Source organism: Aspergillus ambiguus (genome assembly GCF_047715705.1).
Source record: "Aspergillus ambiguus strain CBS 117.58 unplaced genomic scaffold BDV59scaffold_18, whole genome shotgun sequence".
NCBI lineage: Eukaryota > Fungi > Ascomycota > Eurotiomycetes > Eurotiales > Aspergillaceae > Aspergillus > Aspergillus ambiguus.
This window is the reverse complement of record NW_027395531.1, coordinates 59,206-71,719: the sequence shown is the minus strand read 5'-3', so window position 1 is coordinate 71,719 and position 12,514 is coordinate 59,206. Positions and strand designations below refer to the sequence as shown.

The window sequence follows — 12,514 nt, the reverse complement described above, 5'->3', positions numbered from 1 at the left end:
CATAATTTCCTGATCTAGATACGGACAGCAGCTTCAATCACCCCTAGACCGTCTCCCTCGCAAGTCCAGAATTGTGTCTCGAGTCCAAGTGGCTCCAAGAGATTTTTCCACTGTGCGCGCGTCCGCTCCATCCCTGCGCAAAATGCCATGACAGCCATGTCCGTCACCCCGTGAAGCATGCGTGCGTTGCGGTCCGGCAAGATGAACTCTTCGATGATGAGTTTCGAGTATCCCGGCTGATCGCGTCCATAACATGGCGTAAAAGAATTCGAGCCTTGTCGTCGGACCAGTCATGGAAAATATACTTGAAATAGTACGCTCTGGCGCCTATCCCAGTGCTGTCAGTGGCGAGAAGCAAGGAGCATTGAGAACTGCATACCTCGGACTGGGTTAGGCTCCTTGAAGAAGTCATGTTTGATTGCCTCGATTCCGGCGGCCTTCCATGTTTGTGTTGCCTCATCCACGACCGAAGGGAGGTCTTCTAGCACCAGCTTCCCTGGCGCGTCTGGAAAGCGGTCTCTGAACAGCATCAGATCATGGCCTCGGCCACCGCCAATGTCTACCAGGAGCGCTCGGCGCGGGTCCTTGACTGCGCCGTCGATTATGCGCTCTTGCACCGGATACCAGTCGCCCCAGTGAGGCCGGTTGGCTCGATGGCCTTCCATGAAGTCGTTAAAGCGGGTCAGCGCAGCTGGATGATCTTGGAGCCAGAAGAACCCGTCTTGCTTGACATTGTGTGTGTACTGCAGGGGAGCGAACGTCGGGTCCTCGGGGTTACGATAGTTGATGGCCTGGAGATACTCCGGGGTCTTTTGGAAGATAGGGTTGAATTCGCAGAATCTTCAGGAGAGTCAGCACGCGCCCTCATGGCAAGACCGGGTACTCGCACAAGGATTCCACAACCCCAATCGATGGTCTGTTGGTCATCTGCTTTGCAATAGCAGTGGGGAGATAGGCGCATGGGGCTGGCTCTTCTACGATGCCACATGAGACCAGCACACGCATGATTCGCTCTACGGTGATCATGTCAGCTAGTTTCCATAGCCAATTCGTTGCCAGTGAGGTACCAGCAGCAGCACTGACCAACCAGCAAAGGATCGGCCTTATTGACGGCTGCCAATTTCTCAGCTGGGATAGGGGACATTGCGTTCGCCAGTACAGGAAAGACACCTAGGTCGACGGCGATTTTCATAGCCATGATAACAGCGGGCTAGATGATTATCATAACGATCAGAGACAGACACATCTCAATCCGCCGACAGCTACACTTACCGTGTAAGTAAGTTTCAGGATGGCATCTCTAGGCTTCTCCAGGGAACGTGCCAAGTTCGTTACTATTTCCAAGGCTTCTATTCTCGACGCCTCAGTTTTCGTGCTTTGGAATGTGGCCAGGGAAGCCTGTGCTTCCATCCAGAGATTTTGAATTCTCGCGGTATCCATGGCTTCTACAGCTCACCAGAAATTGGGGTATGTGACATTAGATTGTGGCTGTATCGGGGGGTGCTACCAGGCAATATATCTTTCATCCGTCCATCCATCCCTTCAAAATGACATATGTATGGATCCCAATAGAGTAACCACTCTGTCGAATGCCCATTAGGTTCACCTGTGATGCACTCTCCCCTAACCTCCTCCGCCTCTCACCACCATCATCATTGGTGGGATGAAACTAACTTTCGTCTGTTGGATACAAGTCATATATCAAGTTACTTTTGGAGCGAAAGGCATCAAATTCTACAGATGAGCTGCAGAGTCCCGTCAGATGATAACCAACTTTTAGGGGTAGTGTGTAGTAATGAATGAACGATACTCTTTAATGTAGTCTATATAGTACTATCAGACTGCCGTTGCGATTCGTCAGATGCATAGTCGTCTCTTCGTCAGGGTTCAACATCTCATGCAAATACGATCAGCTTCCATTGAAATTTCTTTACTCCACCTCAAACTTATCCCAATATCTGATCATATATGAAGCCAATGCTTTTAGCCCTTTCAAGCTTGCTGCAGATAGAGATCATCTCGGATGTGACACGGTGTTCGGGCCTGCACTGGAATGGGTAATTCCAGAGGTTCGTAGAACTTATCCGGTGGCATGCATGCGTTCCTACCCCTTGGCGTATACATAATAGGTCGTCGGTGTGGTATTGATATGTACTAAGAGTTCAACAACTCCTCAATGTAGTCGTCTAATAGGATCAATTTGAACCTCCATCCCCATTTCTCCCGAAACTGTTTCTTCCTGTACGCAGAGCTGGTGACATGAGAGAAGCTCACCAGTTCGACTGTCCATTTCTTTAGCAGCGCGCGTTCCACCGTTCTCATAAACCCCTCGGAGAACTCGGCCTCCGCCGCATCTCCCGTAGCTAGCACGATGGTTGCCGGTTGCTCGCAGTCCACTATGCTCTCCATGATCTTCAGTTGTAGAATTTCATCCACAGCCTGCTCTCGTTCACCGGAGGCATCGTTCGTCTCTGAACTACTGCTGAAATCCTGATGGCGCCTTCGTTTGGGTCGTTGACGAGAAAGAGTTTTCACTCTCTGTACACGGTCCAGAATGTTCGTCTCGTAACCAAGCTGCTCGCTTTCTTTGACCGCCGCAGAATGCTCTGATCCCACTAGTACTCTCTTGGCAGCCGGTCGGCCTCGCTCCAAGACCAGAGAGAAATTCCGAAAAGAAAATGGTTGCCGAGGGAGTCGTCTTTCGATGGGGATGTCTCTTGCCAATTTAACGCAGTCATTAAACCCAATCATGATCTGCAGGAATCTGAAGTCAGTCGTCGTAGATCTTTTGGGAGCTGCCTCACTTACATTGGACATGTCCACGAATACATGGATAGGCCGTGACGTGACTCGATTGTTATTTGAGGCAACAGGTCGTCCGACCTGGGCAATGAGATCGACATAATCCGGAAATCGGCGTAGAAGTTTGGTGAGGAGACCGACCCGTCGGTCAGTGGTAGATTTATAAAGGGGATGAACAGGGACAGGCCAGCTGCCAGGTAAGGCTGCCGTGACAACGGCGGGAGGAATGGAGCTTCCTGCAAGGTCATCGTAGGAGGATGGTGGAGTTTCGGGCTGATAATCCCGTGGGGACGGGACGCCGACCTGCGGGGGGACGAACGGGAAGGTGCCTCTTTTTTGAGAGCTCGAGGGATCAGAAATGAGCTTGCGATTCAACTCTGCTTCAAGGTTGCTATCTGATGTGGCTGAGGTCTCCGCCGAGACGATATTGGTCGATCGGACTGTAGTCTCCTGCGATATTGAGAGACAGGCACGCGAGACCGAAGTCTGCTGAGCTGAACTGTCGGTCTGGCTGTCTTTGGAGGGCCGTTGCAGGATGGTTATGGGTTTAGACGGCGTAGAAGGCTGCTGAGCAGTGGTATCTGGAGAGGGCCGTCGTGGAAGAGTGATAGCTGGAGGCTGCATAGAAGTCTGTTGTTGTACGGCGGTGTTTGGAGAATTGATCGTGGTCGACCGAGTATATCCAGGTGGTTCAGGGTTTCTATCATTTAAGATGTCCCATAGCTGTCCAAAATCCCCCAGTAAGGGAGCCCTAGAGCCACCAACTCGATGCTCACATGTTGAACTGGTCTTGTGGGGAGTTGTAGGAGTGACGACCGAGCTACGGTGGCGACCAGTCGGTTCCTGGTCATTGTCCAAAGAAGAGGAGCGTTGATCGTTGGTCACCGGAATGGAGTCCGAGTCTGAGGATGCCGAACTCGATGACGGCATTGAAAGGTGATCTGCAAAGGAGTGTATTCAAGGGACATGAATGAGGGAGTTATAGAGTTGGAGATGTAGAATTGGAGACCGAGCAAGGTGGAGATAGTATGAAGCACCAGAGGTTGTGGTCGTGATAGCGATGGATTAAGTCCGAATGCAATTTTGGTGTGAAGCTAAAGAGCATGACAGCCAGGAAAATGATGAGCGAAGGACAATGTACCAGACAAGGAGATCGAGAGGGAGAGAGCGTGATGTTGATGCTGGCGACTTGTCACCTCGGCCATCATGCAACTGCTATGCCCGCGGAACACCGCCTGCTCTTTACGGAAAACTTACTACTTGGTCTATTTTGGGTTAGCCCCCGGAAGAAAAATGATCCGACTCATTATCTGTTTTCCCGCTAATTCAGAAAGGGCTAGTGTGATGGTCATCACGACGTCATAACCCATAACTTCCCGATTAGGCAATGCCATCGAATCCCTCGTTTCCAGGGATCTTGTGCGGTACGTCAACATGGGGGCAAAGTCCACCAGCCGATGAATGCCGTTATATCACTGGTGAGATCAATCCCTTGAACCTCTGGGATGGACGGGAATCAACGTCATCGATCCGTAGTCATACCATCGCCGTCATGTATGGCGTAGTTGGCCTCTATCAAGGTCTGGGTTGCCGACGTCATTGGGCTTCTTCTGCTGCTCCAAAGGTATAAAAAGGCTATGAATTCCGCTGGCTTTGGTTTGAGTCAACATCAACTTCTTTATATATCTCTGAACATAAACAATCTCAATCAACCCAATCATCATGTCTGACTCCGGCCGCAAGGACTTCTCTACCAGTATGTCCTATGGAATGTCGTTCCCTGGCATTAAGCTAACGTAGTGCAGAGGCGAAGGAGGAGCTTACTCCTGATAACGCCAAGTCGACCCAGGACAAGGTCAAGGAGACCGTCACTGATACTACCGATCGCTTCGCCCGTGGTGCCCAGTCCGATGAGGGCAAGTCTGCTCCCCAGGAAGCGTGGGACAAGGTTCAGCGCACGCATGACAACGAGGCGCATGGTGGCGCAAGCGGCTCCATGTCAGTATTCCAGATGTGATACCACGCGATAGTGGACTGACTCTTTTGCAGTGGCGACAAGATCAAGAACACCCTCGGTCTCGGTGACCATTAGAGCACTGTCATGATCGACTATGATTTCACGATGATATTGTTTTAATGTGTTGTCTCATGTATTATAACTAGTTAATCCAACGGGATTAAGACATCTCAACTTCGCTCCACCAAATGCTCGAACAGCGAGTCTCTTCGTTGCCTGAGTTCCTCTAGTTCCCATTCTAGTTCTCTGTACTTCTGTCGAGCGCCCTGCACATCTTTAGGGAGGTTATGGAAAAGCTGAATTTTAGATTCCAGCGACTGTACGCTTTCCATTAGGCTGGTGACGCTTTTTTCTTCTCCTTTCAGTTCAGCCAACGTAGGCCCTTCCGATTTGTTTCTTTCCAGAGACGTCAATCGGTCGTGGTACTCTCCAACTTTCGCTGTCAGCAGCTTCGTGCTTCTCGACCACTCCGCTGTCAGCGCAGGTAGATCAGCCGGCGTCTCATATGCGGGATTGCATTTGAAGTCGTCTAGCTGTTCCCGTAATGTGGCCAGCTCCCGCTCGAGATAACTATGCAAGACCGCAACCTTCGACAGCTGTTCCTGGATGCTGATTTCTTCCTTCGTAAGCTCGATAATGGAGGATCCAAGATCCCTCGGCTCTGCGCTCAACGCGCCTAGCACGGCAGTTGTCTCCGCGAGATCTTCGAGATTGCGCCGGCCATTCTCATCTAAGCAAAGCTCGAGCTCGTCCAAGAGTTCCTCCTTTTGCACATCGTCGGTGCTCTGCCGTGCCTTGAACCCCTGAACCGCTTGTTGGCGGGCGTGATGTAGTACTGAGGCTTCCTCGTCGGCGGCATCATTGGCCGCCGCCAAGGCCAGCAGGGTTCGAAGAGTGTCGTCGTTTCGTTCAAATGAAGGAACCGGATTTGGAGCGTACTGGCGACTTAGCCATGAATTCACATAAGCCCAGTCTTTGGCTTGAATGGCGGCCTGACGGGCCTTGGTGGGGGAGGCCAGGGGGCTGTCCATTGACGGCAGTCAAGCGTAGCAATATAAATTAGAAATCCGATATGGCGTAGTGTCGAATATCAGAATCCGCGCCTTTAATACCGTATGCGACGGCTGGTGTTGGGAGTAATTAGTTGCGAAAGGTGTGTAAAGAGCAAGCGGTCCGACAACAACACCGCTTAGTGAGGCTGCCGCAGTATTTCTCCGCCTTCCCGCAAGTTGGCATCCTCCTCACCTTGTCCCTCTCCATCCGCAACAACCATGGCCGGTTATTTCCCCCCCGGGGCTGCCTCTAGTCATGTCTCGACACGATCCTCGTCCCCGGCGTCCTCTCCGCTGTCACCTCCTGTCCAACAGCGGTCCAATGCCTTGTCTAATCGGCTGACAAGTGTGCTTTCGGCCTCCTATGCTGACTCGGATATCCGCGACACCCTGGAGACGCTCAGCATTAGAGGCATTCACAATACGCCCGAAGTGAGACGGCAGCTGCGCTTGGATGTTCAGAAGGAAGTGGTCGACTCCAATGCCGAGATTGTGAGAGACTTTGGAAAGGTTGCGGAGGTAAGACCAGTGGAACGTTTACGGTCTCAAGGCACCACGCTGACTATTTGTTGGGAAACTAGCAATTGAAACGAATTGGAGCCGTGATATCGAGTCTGAATCAGACATGCGAGGAAATGAAAAAGCACATCGTCCTTGCGAAGCAGGACACGACGCCGGTCCTCGAGGAAGCCTCCGCACTGATGAACCAGAAGAAGGAGACCGAGACGAAACAGCAGCTTCTCGATGCCTTCACCAAACACTTTATCATCTCCGAGGACGACTTGCTGATATTGACATCAGCTGAGGAGCCTATCGATGAGAAATTCTTCGACCTCCTCGCCCGTGTCAAGCAGGTCCATCGCGACTGTGAAGTCCTGCTTGGTGGGGAGAACCAGAGACTGGGCCTGGAGCTGATGGAGAAGAGCTCCAGGAATCTGAACTCCGCCTACCAGAAGCTCTACAAGTGGATCCAGAAGGAATTCAGGTCGCTGAACCTCGAGGACCCGCGAATCAGCAGCTCCATCCGGCGCGCTTTGCGCGTGCTTGCTGAACGGCCGAGCCTGTTTCACAGCTGTCTGGATTTCTTCGCCGAAGCCCGCGACTACGTCCTCTCCGACGCATTCCACTATGCCCTGACAGATGCGGTCTCCGGCGCGGGAGGAGACCGCAACGTCAAGCCGATCGAATTCTCCGCCCACGACCCGCTGCGGTACATCGGCGACATGCTTGCCTGGGTGCATTCGACCACCGTGTCGGAGCGGGAGGCGCTAGAATCCCTCTTTGTCGCGGACGGCGAAGAGCTCGCCAAGGGCATCCAGGCAGGATTGACCAGCGATCCCTGGTCCCGGCTGGACGAGGGCGAGGAGGTCCCCTTCGACGGCCACAAAGCACTGAGCGACCTCGTCAACCGCGACCTCACCGGGGTCTCGCGCTCTCTGCGCCAGCGCGTCGAGCTAGTCATCCAGGGCCACGACGACCCAGTCACCTGCTACAAGGTCGTTAACCTTCTCTCGTTCTACCGGGGCACCTTCTCGAAGCTCCTGGGCCCGAGCTCCAACCTCGCGGATCTACTCGAATCGCTGGAGAAGTCCACCCTCGGTCACTTTGAGACCCTCATGCACGACCAAGTCAATGCACTATCCAGCGACCACGCCGCACTCACCCCATCCGACGACCTCTCGGCCCCGGAGTTCCTCCAGGACGCCCTGGACGTGCTGACCGCGTTGATGAGAACCCACGAAGCCTCGTTCGGCGCCGACGCCTCCACCACCGCCGCCGCCGACGATGACGACAACAGCAACCGATTCACGCCTGTGCTCCGCGCCGCGCTCGATCCGTTCCTCCAACTTGCCAAATCCTCCGCAGAGGACCTCCCCGACCCCACCGCGCGCGCCATCTACCTAACCAACATCCACCTGACGACGCGGTCCGTCATCACCACGTACCCGTTCGCCAGCGCCACCCATTTGGCTCCGCTGTCTGCGGCGCTGTCCTCGCTGCGCGTCGACCTGCTCGCCATCCAGCACCGCTACCTCCTTGACGCCTCCGGCCTGCAGGTCCTCCTGACGGCGCTCGAGCCGTTCTCCCCGTCGTCGCCGGCGACAGCCGCAACGGCAAATGCCCGGTCCGGATCGAACGACGCAGAGCAGCAACCGCCGCGCCGCGACCTCGCGGACATCACCCACCTCCCCGCCTTCCAGCCCGACGCGCTGGTCGCCACCAGCCAGCAGCTGGATGACTTCCTCCCGTCGGCGCTCATGGATGCGACGGACAACCTGAAGCGCGTGCAGAACGCCTCCTTCGCCAAGAGCGTCACTGAGGAAGCCGTCGAGGCGTTCTGTCGCGACTTCGAGTTCGTGGAGGGCATGATCATCGGCGCGGACGAGGCTCACGGCAAGGTGGATGTTACGCGGGGGGATCGGGCGGTCGACGAGGAGGGTGCCAGTGAGGGCAAGGGCGAGGGCGAGAACGACGCCGAGGACGCAGAGAAGGGGCTCGGGCTGAGGAGACTGTTCCCGCGGACGACGGGGGAGATTCGGGTGTTGCTGAGCTAGGCCACACCCATATCACGCACCCACCGACCTACATTTACTACATTCCATTTACGATTGTCCTCACATGCATGCATTGCCTTGTCATTTTCCCTTTCGTCACGTGTATATATAGACCTTACGGACGCTATCATCATGCAATGAAGGGTTTACATAAGAACTACAGCTCGTTGTAACTACGCCTGCCGGATCATAACCCCGTACGGGTCGCGATCGCGCTCACTCACACCGACGGTAAACTCCTCGCTCCACTCTTGGCGGAGCGCGTCGGTCAGCTTCTGCTGCATGACGGCGCGGAGATAGCCGCGCTCGGTGTTGGAATGCGACAGGGCGACGACGGACGAGCCTCGCTCGATGGCGGCCAGGGCCTCATGATGGCTTAGTTCGCCGGTGAAGAGCAAGTCTGGGATCTGCCCGCCGGGCGGGGGGCGGAGCAGCACGCTGGAGCCGGAGCCGGGACAGACGCCGACGGAGCGGACGGTGACGGCGTCGGTGGAGGTGCACGACTGCGGGATGGCGACGGGGATGCCGGCCGGAAGCCCGACGCCGGTGGCGATGCGGTCGACCACGGCGGTCAGTGGCTGCGGCGTGTCGAAGGTGACGAGACGGCCCATGCCGGCGGCGTCCATGCCGTCTGGGACGGGTAGCGGCGAGGGGTGGATTGTCGAGCGGGAGTGCGGGACGACGGCGGACGCAGAGGCTGCGGTGACGGGGCCCGGCTGCGGGTATACTGGCTCGGAGTAGTGCTGGGTGGACGAGGACTTGGGGATACTGCGGGGAGCGGCGGCGCGGGGCACGATGGATCCGGTCACTAGATCGCAGAGCCAGTCGGCCATGCCGCCCGGGGTGGCGTCAACGGCTGTGTGCGGCGAGTAGACGCTGATGCCTTCCTGGGCGAGGCGCAGGAGGGACTGTTGCTGGGGGTCGTTGAGGGTGAGGGATTTGAGGCCGCGGAAGATGATGGGGTCTGGTGGGGTGAGGTGTTAGAATGGAGGTACGGGTGGTGGGAAGGAACGGGTAGGGAGATGTGTACGATATGCGATCACGATAGAGTCTTTGCGGGCAATGGCCTCGTCGGCGACGGCCTTGGTGAGGTCAATGGTGAGGAGGACGGAGTTGTTTTGTTTTTGGGAGGGGTTGTAGGGTGCTTCGAGGAGGACTGAGGGGCTGTCAGTAGAGGATTCATTGGAGGCCTCAATGGGCAATATGGAGAACGCACGACCAGTGTTATCGAAGCTCTTCTCTGCGAGAGACTCTGGGTAGCTGTAGGTGGTGTTAGTGGCCGGGTATCTTCCGTCGTTTCTCATCACAGTGAAGCATACAGCTTCCGCATGGAGCTCACCACAGCGCGCGTGAACGGTGAGGAGGAAGCAGGGGGGAGGGACGACATGGTGGAGAAGAGACGCGAAGAGGAGAAGAGCCGTGGAGAAGATCGAAAGAGAGGATTCATAGAGAGAAGGAGAGGGAGATGGAGAGTTGAGGTTGAGATGGCGGAGGAAGTAGAAAGAAGCAAGAGAGCTGGCGCCACACACCAGCCACCGCTGACTAACGCGCATGGCGGTATTGGATCTCCGTGAAATACCGACACCGATGATTAATTCCGTCATTCAGAGTGTTGTCCGGCATCGCAGCGCAACTTCTGCACTCACAACGACCCTGTCTGATCCGTTGTTCACCTCTGCCTCACCTCGACCCCTATACTATCTCTTCGTGGAAGAGAGCCGGCTGTTTACTTGATGTACTCCCGCACCTCTACCCTCCTGCGCAGAAGCTGCCGATACCTCCTCCACTCCCCCATCCACCCGAAGTCGACCTTTTCGATCTCCGCACGCTCGTTCGCGGCTATAAACGCGGCCATGGCGGATGCAACTTCCAGTGTTACTCCGGACCTGCTGAAGAGCAAGCTTATCGACCAGTTGCAGGCCGAGCACGTCGAGATTGAAGACCTGTCCGGTATGATTGTTTTTTTTCCCGGGGAAGAGCGGACGAGTGCAGAGGATCAAGAATGTGCTAATTGGAATGATTGAGATAGGTGGTTGCGGACAGGCCTTCCAGGCCATCATTGTGTCGCCCCAGTTCGACAAGAAGACCATGCTTGCCCGCCATCGTCTCGTGAACTCCGCCTTGAAGGCCGAGATTGCCGCCATTCACGCCTGGACGCCCAAATGCTACACGCCCGAGCAGTGGCGGGCGCTGCAGCAGTGAAGCACCTAAGCGGCGGTCGCTGTGTGTTGCGTACAGGGGAAGCGGTGGAGGCAGACTTGATACCTATTGCAGGGAATCGACATACTAGATCCATGCAGATCGGCGTTGGAGTTTTTACAGTTTCTGTACATTTGTTGACCATTCGATCGTCGGCGGGTTAGGAGCCGTGATCGAAGTGAATTTTTTTTTTACCAGACACTATGAACCAATAATCCGTACATTTCTATTTTGGTCTATGGACAACGGTGCTTACTCGAGGGGCTTAAGCCAGCACCTTTTCGGCAGTAGAGACTAGACCGTGTTAGCTGTATTTGGAATCAATATAGAGCGTGGCGCCATACCGTTGAGACCGATGTTGTCGGGCTCCACAAAGGCCTCCTTCACCTTGCCGTTCTCAACAAGGAGCGCGTAGCGCTTGCTGCGGTTGTTTCCGAAGATAGCGGAGCTGTCGAAGGTCACATCGAGAGCCTCGGAGAATTTGCCGGTAGGGTCGCCCAGGAAGCGGATCTTTCATATTCTGTTAGTGTCGGGGGGGTTTGAGAGATTGGATAGTACTACATACACCGCTCTTGGTTTCCGGGTCAAGGGAAGAGGCCCACGCCTTGGTGCTAATCGACCCGTTAGTCAGTGCCCCGAGGCAAATGACGGCAGACGGCAGGCGGGGTACTCACACAAAGGGGTCATTGACGGCGACCACGAAGACCTGACCGGCCTCCTTCAGCTTGGGGTGACTGATGAAACCTGGGATATGGGTGCTGGAGCAAGCGGGGCCTAAAATAGATGGGGGGAAACAGTGTTAGTTGACAGGACTTCCCTTTCCGGAGAGTTGAGGCGGACGACGCTCGGAGTGGGGGAAGGCTGGTTGGGAACGACGCACTGAAGGCGGCGGGAACACCGATGATGACGCCCTTGCCCTTGAGCTCCTTGGCGAGGTTCACCTTGTTCCCGGGGGAGTTCTCGACGAGCACATCGAGGTCGGGGATGGAGTCGCCCTTCTGGACGAAGGCGGGGGCGGTGTTGTGGAAGAGGGCGCGCTGCGACAGGGCGCGGGGGAGGGAGGAGGTCAGACGGCGAGCGGCGAACATTATGAATGAGTTGCAGAGGAGGAACAGGAGATGGGAGAGGGGGAGGGAAGAAGATGTTGAGGTCAAAGGAAGGAGTTGGGAGGGAGCTGTGGAGTCGGCTGATTGGTCGGCGGTCGGAGGAATATTTCGTCATCGGTCCTCTCACCCACAGTACGCATACACAGTAGGCAGTATGTATTATCATTATAATGATGAATATAATAGTGTATGATATTCAATTCTCGTGCTATGGCTATACCAAGGACTTACGAGGGTACTAGGATCGTACCTGCCCAGGGATTATCTAAGACCGTCACAACCATGGGACATCCACCTCGGATCAGGTATTTGACGAAGTAACCGCCAAAAGTCCTCCCCTCCATGGCCGAGAGGACTGTACACCCGGTTGATCCAGTCCGGTGGACAGGTTAGCCCGGGCGGGGATCCACCGTTGTCGGATCCTGGACGGTTCCTTCACTTAATATGAATTAATATAACGAACCAACGGCCGGATGAGTTCTGTTCGGGAATGATGGATACTGGACCGCTGGCGGACAAACCCACGATCGACTGGATGTGGCGTCCAGCTCCCTGGGACCCCGGACTGATCCCTGACGAAGAGGCCTGAGGATTGTCCAATATACAGTGTCCGGCGGACGGATGAGTGAAAGGCGCTCGGTTCGAGTCTGATCAATCTGATCTGCAGTGGCCACCGAAAGGAGTATGACGGGTGGGAGACTGAGGATGGGTCCAACCCTCGAGAGGACCGTTTTGGGGTGTCTATCCTCATCAAACCTGCGAGGGCCAGTCCGAATCGAAGTA

The 12,514-nt window shown here is 55.3% G+C and overlaps 8 protein-coding genes across 8 annotated transcripts; 3 read left to right on the top strand and 5 right to left on the bottom strand.

Annotated features, from left to right (window-relative positions):
• Positions 1 to 14: 14 nt before the first annotated feature.
• BDV59DRAFT_208138 (S-adenosyl-L-methionine-dependent methyltransferase) lies at positions 15 to 2,140 on the bottom strand (the record flags this gene model as incomplete). Its single annotated transcript, XM_073695146.1, has 6 exons — positions 1,273 to 2,140; positions 1,084 to 1,210; positions 890 to 1,013; positions 380 to 840; positions 254 to 327; positions 15 to 206 (listed from the first exon to the last, which is right to left on the bottom strand). The coding sequence occupies exons 1-6, from the start codon at positions 1,438 to 1,440 to the stop codon at positions 15 to 17; spliced, it is 1,146 nt and encodes a 381-aa protein (XP_073547384.1). The 5' UTR covers positions 1,441 to 2,140.
• A 14-nt stretch (positions 2,141 to 2,154) lies between these two features.
• BDV59DRAFT_202374 (uncharacterized protein) lies at positions 2,155 to 3,732 on the bottom strand (the record flags this gene model as incomplete). The annotated part of the gene is made up of 2 exons (XM_073694023.1): positions 2,155 to 2,754; positions 2,809 to 3,732. 2 exons carry the CDS (start codon positions 3,730 to 3,732, stop codon positions 2,155 to 2,157), a joined length of 1,524 nt encoding a protein of 507 aa, XP_073547383.1.
• Positions 3,733 to 4,454: 722 nt separating this feature from the next.
• BDV59DRAFT_37567 (heat shock 9/12 family protein) lies at positions 4,455 to 4,942 on the top strand. The gene is made up of 3 exons (XM_073696282.1): positions 4,455 to 4,558; positions 4,608 to 4,800; positions 4,852 to 4,942. Exons 1-3 carry the CDS (start codon positions 4,525 to 4,527, stop codon positions 4,892 to 4,894), a joined length of 270 nt encoding a protein of 89 aa, XP_073547382.1. The 5' UTR covers positions 4,455 to 4,524; the 3' UTR covers positions 4,895 to 4,942.
• Positions 4,472 to 5,988, bottom strand: BDV59DRAFT_179316 (uncharacterized protein). Its single transcript, XM_073689893.1, has one exon. It carries the CDS (start codon positions 5,848 to 5,850, stop codon positions 4,990 to 4,992), a length of 861 nt encoding a protein of 286 aa, XP_073547381.1. The 5' UTR covers positions 5,851 to 5,988; the 3' UTR covers positions 4,472 to 4,989.
• Positions 5,989 to 6,055: 67 nt separating this feature from the next.
• cog6 (Golgi transport complex subunit COG6) lies at positions 6,056 to 8,513 on the top strand. Its single transcript, XM_073696281.1, has 2 exons — positions 6,056 to 6,390; positions 6,453 to 8,513. The coding sequence occupies exons 1-2, from the start codon at positions 6,091 to 6,093 to the stop codon at positions 8,424 to 8,426; spliced, it is 2,274 nt and encodes a 757-aa protein (XP_073547380.1). The 5' UTR covers positions 6,056 to 6,090; the 3' UTR covers positions 8,427 to 8,513.
• An 86-nt stretch (positions 8,514 to 8,599) lies between these two features.
• BDV59DRAFT_202370 (Nif3-like dinuclear metal center hexameric protein) lies at positions 8,600 to 9,813 on the bottom strand (the record flags this gene model as incomplete). Its single annotated transcript, XM_073694022.1, has 4 exons — positions 8,600 to 9,390; positions 9,457 to 9,582; positions 9,643 to 9,686; positions 9,746 to 9,813. 4 exons carry the CDS (start codon positions 9,811 to 9,813, stop codon positions 8,600 to 8,602), a joined length of 1,029 nt encoding a protein of 342 aa, XP_073547379.1.
• Positions 9,814 to 9,971: 158 nt separating this feature from the next.
• Positions 9,972 to 11,322, top strand: BDV59DRAFT_179312 (bola protein). The gene is made up of 3 exons (XM_073689892.1): positions 9,972 to 10,376; positions 10,456 to 10,919; positions 10,970 to 11,322. The coding sequence occupies exons 1-2, from the start codon at positions 10,160 to 10,162 to the stop codon at positions 10,626 to 10,628; spliced, it is 390 nt and encodes a 129-aa protein (XP_073547378.1). The 5' UTR covers positions 9,972 to 10,159; the 3' UTR covers positions 10,629 to 10,919; positions 10,970 to 11,322.
• On the bottom strand, positions 10,891 to 11,713 carry BDV59DRAFT_202368 (peroxiredoxin family protein; the record flags this gene model as incomplete). Its single annotated transcript, XM_073694021.1, has 5 exons — positions 10,891 to 10,919; positions 10,970 to 11,135; positions 11,191 to 11,236; positions 11,300 to 11,399; positions 11,506 to 11,713. The coding sequence occupies 5 exons, from the start codon at positions 11,711 to 11,713 to the stop codon at positions 10,891 to 10,893; spliced, it is 549 nt and encodes a 182-aa protein (XP_073547377.1).
• Positions 11,714 to 12,514: the final 801 nt, after the last annotated feature.